General features: G+C 36.2%; 1 protein-coding gene across 2 annotated transcripts in view; it reads right to left on the reverse strand.

Annotated features, from left to right (window-relative positions):
* HSF2 (heat shock transcription factor 2) overlaps positions 1–10,069 on the reverse strand; it is a 36,136-nt gene that overhangs the window by 4,982 nt on the left and 21,085 nt on the right. For both annotated transcript variants that reach the window (XM_007454902.1, XM_007454901.1), the window contains exons 6-10: positions 9,414–9,475; positions 8,429–8,516; positions 6,754–6,902; positions 6,094–6,333; positions 5,330–5,435 (exon numbers count right to left, since the gene is read on the reverse strand). In XM_007454902.1, the coding sequence (XP_007454964.1) occupies positions 5,330–5,435; positions 6,094–6,333; positions 6,754–6,902; positions 8,429–8,516; positions 9,414–9,475 (645 nt within the window). The remainder of the gene's footprint in view (positions 1–5,329; positions 5,436–6,093; positions 6,334–6,753; positions 6,903–8,428; positions 8,517–9,413; positions 9,476–10,069) is intronic.

Here is a 10,069-nt window from a genome sequence, read left to right on the forward strand (position 1 = left end):
GCAAGGGAAGCCATAAATGCAAAGACCACTGCCTACTGCACTCCTCAGACCAGTCACTTTACAAACATAACTTTTGTTTATGTCATAAGCTTCAAAGTCATCCAGTCCACAGGGATTTATTGAGCATCTAAGAAATAACTGACATCATGAAGAATACAAGATGAAGACACTATTCCTGCTCACCAGGAGCTTACAATCTAAAAGGCAAAATAAGAAGAACATCAAATAGCAACATATGATCAGATACAATCCAGTATTACAATAATAATGGATGGTGGGGCTCAAAAGTACTAAGGAGCTAAGTAAAGGAAAACAGACACACACACACACCCCGTCCCTCAGATGAAACAGAAAGTCTTGATAAAACTATGTGACATGTAGTTCCTGGAGAATGGTTAGGACTTAAAAAGGAGAGGATGAAGGAGTACATTGTTACAGCATTAGCAACAACAGAGAGCAAGAAATGGTTGTGAGGTAAGTTCTACAAATAAGATGATAAGTCCAAATAATGCAGAAGTCCTGAGTTGAATAGTAAGTTGTATACATACGGTTCAAAAGGTACGGCAAGGCCAATGAATGGACAGGACATTCTGTCAGCAATAAGAGACTTGGGAGTGGCCTGAGTAATGAAATATACTGACTAAAGCATTTTAAGAGAATGAGCACACCAAATGGTTTGCAGAATAGAATGAAATGCAGAGACGCTCCTCCACCCTCTCTAAACACTGATTCCTCTCCTTAAAGTTCCACATTCATTGTAGCCCTAAAAATATCCCCAGCTCTTCTCTTCCTTTCATTAACATTTCTTCCTTTCATAACTTTTCCTCCTACTGATCCATGAAGAGGAAGAGACTCAGTTTCTTAAGAGTAGGTAACTATACATCACTGCCAATCTCTACCAGTTCAGCTTGTACTTGCCTCAGAGGCCTGACCAGATTTTGTCCCTACTGAGAGTGGCATCTGAGGAGGACCAGCAGTATAAACTCCTCACTCCTTCTTTGCCTCAATCCCTCTACCCACTGACTCAGGGATATCTTCATGTATTCCCAGCAGACGCATGGTCTGAAGTAGGAAAATAGATCATGTATGAGGAGCTGACACAGTTGAATTCTAAGGTCAAGTCTCTCCTACTGATTCCACACTGGGTCACTTGTACTGAACTCTGCAGCAAGAACCCATGAGCTTCTCAGCATACTTATTACACGTGTTCTCTGCCATCTCAGAGAATAAGGCAACCTATGGGTAGATTTTTTATTTATGACAATACCCCAAAATTCAAGGATGAAGTAAACAATGAAGGTCTTAGATGAGAGGCAACAGTGAAAATATTGGGTTGGCCCAGAAGTTCGTTTGGTTTTTCTGTAAGATGGCTCTAGTAGCACTTAGTTGTCTTTAACTTCATTTGAAACAATCTTGCTAGACTGTATTGTGACAGCTGTCATATCAGCGTGCATTTAAAAAAAAAATTAAAATTGGTGGATTCTTATGTAGTCATTTTAATATTGAAGACGGAAGAAAAAACAGCAACATTTTCAGCATATTATACTTCACTATTTCAAGAAAGGTAAAAACGCAACTGAAATGCACAAAAAGATTTGTGCAGTGTATGGAGAAGGTGCTGTGACTGACTGACTGAACATGTCAAAGGTAGTTTGCAAAGTTTCGTGCTGGAGATTTCTCGCTGGACGATGCTCCACGGTTGGGTAGACCAGTTGAAGTTGATAGTGATCAAATCGAGACATTAATTAGAACAAGCAACATTATACCACGTGGCAGATAGCTGACATATTCAAAATATTCAAATTGAGCACTGAAAGTCACTATGAAGTTTGTTATGTTAATATATATGTTAATCGCTTAGAAGTTTGGGTTCCACATATGTTAAGTGAAAAAACCTTCTCGAACATATTTCTACATGTGATTCTCTACTTAAATGTAACGAAAACATTCCTTTTTAAAACAAATTGTGATGAAAAGTGGATACCATACAATAATGAAAAGTGGATACTGTACAATAATGTGGAACAGAAGAGATCATGCGGCAAGTGAAATGAACCACCACCAACCACACCAAAGGCCTGTCTTCATCCAAAGGTGAAGTAGTGGGATTGGGAGTCCTCTGTTATGGGCTCCTTCTGGAAAACCAAACGATTAATTCCAACAAGTACTGCTCCCAATCAGACCAACTGAAAGCAGCACTTGACGAAAAGCATCCAGAATCAGTCAACAGAAAACTCATAATCTTTCCATCAGGATAATGCAAGACTACATGTTTCTTTGATATCCAGGCAAAAACTGTTACAGCTTGGCTGGGAAGTTCGGATTCATCAGCCATATTCCAGATATTGTACCTTCAGATTTCCATTTACTTCGATCTTTACAGAATTCTCTTAATGGAAAAATATTCAATTCCCTGGAAGACTGTAAAAGGCACCTGGAATAGTTCTTTACTCAAAAAGATAAAAAGTTTTGGGAAGATGGAATTATGAAGGTGTATGAAAAATGGCAGAAGGTAGTGGAACAAAATGGTGAATATACTGTTCAATAAAGTTCTCGGTGAAAATGAAAAATTGTCTTATTTTTACTTAAAAACCGAAGGTGCTTTCTGGCCAACCCAAAAGAAAGTAGGGACGGTTTGTGAATGTTATTTTGGAAAATACACAGCCCTGGTGAACAAGGAGATAAAGAAACCAAGATTACTGTGATTACTATCCTGTGTGGGTAAACAGAAGACTGATACCACTACAGAAAATAAAGCTTAAAAAGGTAGCTAGTTTAGAAAATAAACAAAGGTTTGGTGTTAAAAACAAATAATTTAAGGCAAGATCTATCTGATGATCCCAAAGGCATGGAATTAGAATTCAAGCAAAGGTTACTTTAAAAAATATTAAGAGCTGGAGATATACATTTGAGAGCAATCCTACAAGCCAAAATCCCTCCAGAGAGGCAGGATAGAAAAAAGAAGAGAGGTAGGAAAAAACAGGATAAAAGACTAGGTACCTTGGGGAATATCCACAAGTAGAAGACAGCAAGAAAAAGGAAAGCTCTTAGAGGAAACAGAATGGTTAGGGAGATACAAAGAGAACAAAGAGGTCCAGTGCCTTTAAAATCAACAGGAAAAGTTCTACAGTAGAAAACCAATAGTGTTAAACAGTAATAGTGTTAATTACTTATAATCCTTACAAAAGCCCTTCATGTCAGGCATCAGCCATGTTTAACAGATGGGGAAACTAAGCAAGAGAGGTTAACTTTCCCAACTTAGCTAGTAAGTAACATGAGCCAAAAATGGAACCCAAATCTGTCTGATTCAAAACAAACCTTCTTCCACTAGCCCAGTGGCTTAATTTGAAGAAAAAAAAAAAAAAAAGCTGCAGGCTACTTACAGTGGATATACCAAGACAGCACAGGCTTTGAGTAAATAAGCAAGACAATCCAGGGTTTCAAAGGAAATATATAGAGTGAAAAAAAAAAGTAACGAATACAGCCACTCATTTCTACAGTTTTGTAGTAAAAGGATTGGAGAAGCAGAATGGTAAATGAGCAGAGCAACACATCAAAATGGAGATGATCTGTACCCACTGAAGGCAGTTGGAAAAGATCAAGGATAGAGAGAGAAAAACAGAGAGGCGGGGGGCAGGTGTACAAACTGGCTTTAAAAAGGAAGTACTTCCTCTAAGAAGAAAGGATATGAGATTCCACAGCTGATGAGAGTACCAGGGCATGGTGAATTATGCTCTGTGAATAGGGAAGTGTTGGCTGGATAAGGTCGTGAGGACAAAAGAACGTGACAGCTGTTCCAAAGTTAAATTAAAATGACCTACTTGAAGACTGTGAGGATTTGTAGAGTCAGAATTACAGGATTTTATTTCCTTCTTAGTGATCTAAGGGAGAGATATTCTAAAAGGTCTCAGGATTCAGATTGGGGACAAAGACTGATAGAATCAAGAAGGGCTGTCAAGTTACTGTTAAACAAGTCCAAATAGGTCATTAACATGGATGTTGCATTCATTTAAGAGAATAACATGGAAAGGAAATCTTCAAAGAAGGTGAAATCCATCCTGTGAGGCACTGATGATTTAGGAAAAATAAGTCATGTGACACTGACAAACTGTAGAATCCTCTGATGTGAGAGAAGCTGTATTTTAAGGAAAAAAATGCAAAACAAAGAACAACAAAACTTTTCAAGTAAACACAACAGGGGCTTCCCTGGTGGCGCAGTGGTTGAGAGTCCGCCTGCCGATGCAGGGGACACGGGTTCGTGCCCCGGTCCGGGAATATCCCACATGCCGCGGAGCGGCTGGGCCCGTGAGCCATGGCCGCTGAGCCTGCACGTCTGGAGCCTGTGCTCCGCAACGGGAGAGGTCACAACGGTGAGAGGCCCGCGTACCGCAAAAAAAAAAAAAAAAGAACACAACAGAAAATGTTCACAACAGGAAATGGAAATAGGGCAAAGAACAAGATTCATCTGGATGAGACCAGGCCACATAGAAAGCTTTAGGTAAGAGAGAGAGGAGTGGTAGGAACAAGAGAAAAGAGAGCAAGGTTAGTACCAGAAATGATAGACAAGGATTCAAAGTCCAGACAACATAGGAATCAAGTTCATATAGGTGGTGGTGAGGACTGGAATAGGGGAATCTTAGGACTCAATACAAAAAAATTTTAAATATAATAACATATAATACATTTGACTGAAAAACATTAATTCCCAGGGCTTCCCTGGTGGCGCAGTGCTTGAGAGTCCGCCTGCCGATGCAGGAGACGCGGGTTCGTGCCCCGGTTCGGGAAGATCCCACATGCCGCGGAGCGGCTGGGCCCGTGAGCCATGGCCACTGAGCCTGCGCGTCCGGAGCCTGTGCTCCGCAAATGGGAGAGGCCACAACAGTGAGAGGCCCGCATAACGCAAGAAAAAACAAAAAAACAAAAAAACAAAAAAAAACATTAATTCCCAAAGTATTAAGAAGTGCCTCCATGCTGTTTCCTGGCTAATTATTTATACTATTTCCACTGATTTCTATTCAATGACAATTTACTCTAGAGCAAAACATAACACAGCAACAAGTCCAGACAAGACCTGGATTTAATAGTACTGTTGAACAGAGTTGATATGTTGTTACACAGGGATTAACTGAACTTCTACTCAGAGACAAATAGTGATCACCCTCCTTCACTTTCCTGAACCCATCTGTTCATTCTAATAAACAAAACCATTCATTTAAAAAAGCAAACTGCAAAAACAGTGTAGAATTCAAGAATATGATGCACTGATTTATAAATACTATACATAAATACACAAACTGCTAGTACAACAAAGAATATTCAAAGTACCTACATCGACCAGGAGATCTGGGTCTATGCTAAACTGTCTTCCTGACAGCATGGCTTGGAAGTCCTCTAAACTGCAATCAATACTGTCAAGATAATCCAACAGCTCAACCCTAAGGAAAAAAGATTTTAAAAAAATCAAATATTAGGTTTCCTTGCTTTTATGTTTAAAATCACACTGCAGTCTAGCTAGGCAAAATATTCCTAGCAATTGCTGAATCCTTACCAATTCTTAACCTTAAAAGATCCTATTCACTATTTAGGATTCAAAAAAACTTTGTTAATTGAGAACCCACAGCCTTTATACAAAACTTTAGTATTTAAAGAAAAAAGGTTCTGCAATAACCCAGCCTGATTTATCTTTTTCCTCTATACTATAAATTATAAAATGTTTAACCTCTTACTACTGGTTATATTGCTACTAACTTCTAGTTTTCTTTTTCTATAAAATAAGTTCCTTCATAGAGACTGTATTATTCCACAGTCCTGATAAAAACACAAATACACACAATCATACACACTTTTTTAAGACATTCAAAACCAAGTACTTCATTACAGAAATCTGAGGAATTGACAAGAAGATCCCAAGACTGCTCTTGGGATAATTAAATCTTTCTCAAAATACCATCTGCAGAGCTCAGCACTAACCAGAACAGAAAGGTTGACTACATAGGTTCATAACCTGAAAGGAAAATCATTCAAAGAGAAAAAGAACATGTGAAGTAAACAAAGAAAGCAAATAAATTTAGACAACCTTTAGATGAGACTCACTTTCCCAAAAGATTGATGTTATCATTTAAAATGGAATCCATCATGGTCACAGGATCTTCTGTGGTCAGACTAGATGAGCCATTTAGCTGGACGGCACTAGACATGAGAGGGCTGGTGCCATCACTGCCTGAACTTAGGGATTCTCTGGCTGGTTCACTCTGATCTCCACTCTGAATGACAGGTGCATATTCATCTTCATTGTCATCTTCAACAATGACAATATCAGGGTACTGGCTACAGCTAGATCAGCAATATGAGAAATAACCAATTACATTCTCAGACTAATTCAATAAATTCACCCTATCCAGTCACTCTCCATGGAAACTCTCTCCCCAAACCACCTGTCAAAAGGCTTTTCTTGGGTGTGTAGTTTAATGAAAAATATTGATACTTCATATAATATAAGACCACAAAGAATCAATTAAAGGTCTTTAACTCCAAACTTTAAAAATAAGAATGAATTCTCATTACTTTTTGCTGGGAGTCTTTTTGCTGGAGGGAGGGGGGTTATGTGCTTGAATAATTTGGCTTAATTTTTCAGTTCAATAATTAAAATATGAGTCAGATATTAGTTTATCAAAGAATAAAGTAGTTTTAAATTTAGATCTCTGATAAAAAAAGAGTAATATTTTCAAAAATTGTATTTCACAATCTCCTTACTTGGAGGGATCAGATATAACATCCTCATTAGTTTCTGGAATAACTGGGATATTTTCTTCATCTGCATTATCATCAGTAACGTCATAAATAATGATATCATCTGAAATCCGCTCCCTTGGCTTTAAACCTTCAGTCCTACTGTGTGGAACCTAAAAAATCAGGTAGAAAATACATCAAAAAACTGAAAATTATTTTGACTACCAAACAACATACCATTTAAAAAATGTTAACTGGGCACTGAGATACGATGGTAAGCAAAACAGATATGTTTTCTGCCCTTATGGGACTTATACACTAAATTGGTATTAGAAGTACCAATTTACAGAGGTATGAGATGTATTATCTGCATGCTACTTAACTATTTCTTTTACTGTAAGGGACCCTAAAGATGACATGCCTCAGAATGTTTCTATGAAAAGATCTTCAAATTTTAAAGCATTTTTTATACCCAAAGAGTAAAAAAGTCTTAGGACATCATCAGAAATCTCGAACATAACCACTGGGCTGATGGGGATTATTTCATCTCAAGCTACTCTGTTTGATGCCATGTTTTATTCTTACTCATTAAATGGTTTCTTTAATAGGGGGAAAAAAACACTTCAACTATTCCACAGCCAAATGTCAGTCTGGCATTTTAGCAATTATTATCTTTTTAAACTCAGCTACAGCTATATTCAGACCATGGATACACTAATAAAAAAACATTCAATTCTCCAAAGCAAACTAAAGTCATTATTATAATAGAAAATTCTATCAATTTCAACTCTAGATAATACAGAGGCAAAAGATGCAAATCAAGTTAAATTAAGAAATCTTCACCATTTACATGAGTCTTCAATCCTAAAAAGAGGTATGCTTGATTATTTAAACAGTGGGAAGAGGAACCAGATGTCAGGTTAACTCTGACTTGCCTGGGAACAAAAATCTCAATACTTTAATAATAAATCTAAAGCAGTATTTAGAATTCTAAGATTTGAAATTAACAATGATAATCAGATATTAAAAGAAGTCTGGACTCAACTAATTGCCACTGGGTATAAGTTTGACAATTTACCCAGAGAGCTTGTGAAAAAATGAAGGTAAACAAAAATATTTTTTGAAATTGCTACAGTAAAAGAGTCTAGGTCTGTACACATTTATAATAAAAGTTGGAAACAACTTAAAATAACCAATGGACAAGTGCATAATTACATTATTATAATATTCAATTAATCTCATATAGTAGTTAAGATCAACTAAATCTCTGTGTTTAATAAATCTCAAAAGCAAGACCAAGTGAAAGAGGCCACACTGCAAAATGATATGTACAAAATAATATCATTTATATAAAGCTTAGACATATGCAAAATAATACCAAATATTGTTCATGGATTCACACATCAAATGGCCATGGGAATGACACATACTACTTCAAGATAGTGATTTATCTCTGGGTGACAGGGGAGACTGGAGAGGGAGAGAAAAATGAACTTGGGAACAGGTGACTGAGACAACTATATTTGTAATAGTTTATCTCTTAAAATAATCTAGAGCAAATGACAAAAAATGTCGTGATTTTTAAAAGCTGGAGGATGAACAGTTAGATTATTCACTAAACTTTTTCAAATGCATGACATACTGCTGTAATAAAATTTAGTTTGAGATAATAAATATAAAACAGAATTTTAAAAATTACTTTATGATGGTGATTATCAGCTGGTTCTTTCACTATGTGCTGAAACAAATTCTTCTTTTGAGCTCCATTAGTGTTTAGAAGTAGAGGTCTGAAAATCAGAAGATATACATGAAGTTCAGTGAGCAAACATACATGGAGTTTAAATTGCTTCTAATAATTTACCCACATATAAACACACTCATTTTAATAATGAATAAAAAATTTCAGTACACAAGGAACTCTTACGATTACCTCTTGGGAGGGGTATGGGGGATAGTGTATCTACGGCTTTTACTTCTCCATTCTTCTGTGTTATCTTTGTTATAATAAACATTATAAATTACTCTACCCAAATATACTTCATTGCTGACTGAACTATATAACTCTATGGTACTTACATAGTAAAAAGTAGGTAATATCACAAGGACTCAGTGGAAGTAGAGTTAATTCTACAGCATAAGCTGTAAGTATAACCAAGCTCTGCTAAAATCCTTTGCCTTACAAGATAATCTTTTTCTCCTTCTACCTATTCCTTTGTCCACTGTTTTCCTTATGTTTTAATTGTGACAAAGGTAGTTACTGACATTTATGGGTATCACAACCCATGGTCAATGTACAGGTTTTTAAAGACCCTTGTGAGTGGATTAAACATGAGATATCAAGTAAAAACTTTTTATGCTTTTTTTCAGCATGTATCCTCTTTTTAAGAGTTTCTCTCACTGAGGACTTCTAATGCTACAATAATTTGCTAATGTGAATGAAAGATGAACTCTTTATAAACCGTATGTATGTAAAATGACCATTTAGGCTATCCTAATCTCTCAAAAACAGCAAGAAGACAGTAGAAGGAAACACCACCACTCTTGAAATGTTAGAAGTATAATTTAACAAGGGAGGACTGTTCATCTGGGACAACATGCATATACTCAGCAAATGTAGACCATGATTAAATTCTAATGTTTGGTTGTCTATAGATAGGTCAAAATGTATTATTATAAAATCTTACCTTTTACGTTTTAAACTCACAAGTTGGTTATTCTGAACCAATGTAACAATAAACTGGACAATCTAAAAGGAAAATATAAACAAGAAATATTCCATCATAGATTCTTAATTCTTTAGTCTATATTACAAGTCTTATAAAATTAATGCATGTACTGTATGTCCTCTATTCTAAGTCACATAATTTCTCACATATTAACATTTTAAATTTGGATGCATCTTACAATGATATTTAAAGAAATATACCAGCATCCAGGCAGAAGAACAACCTGTGATAAAGGTGCTGCTACCTAAGATATAGAGGTACCTAGGACATCCATCTACCCATATATCTACCTATATATCTAGCTTCCTACCCACCCATCCACCTATTTATCTATCAGATATTCAGTTCAATTATTTGTCTTGATGATAAGTATCAAGCATGCCTGGATACAGATCCCTATTTTTACTTAAAATTCTTTAAAGAAGATTTTGATGCAGAAAAGAAAACTGATGTTTGACAGATATTTTTCTTATACCAGGTAGTACAATTAGAAGCAAAAGAAACTGCCAACTCTCTCAGAATAGATCTTACTATTTTCAAGTTAGAAAAAGTTTATTGGCTAACTCTAGAAAAATTATTATTGAGACACTGAACATCTGTCAAAGCTTCCTGCT

Source organism: Lipotes vexillifer, unplaced genomic scaffold (assembly GCF_000442215.2).
Source record: "Lipotes vexillifer unplaced genomic scaffold, Lipotes_vexillifer_v1.1 scaffold58, whole genome shotgun sequence".
Classification (NCBI taxonomy): domain Eukaryota; kingdom Metazoa; phylum Chordata; class Mammalia; order Artiodactyla; family Lipotidae; genus Lipotes; species Lipotes vexillifer.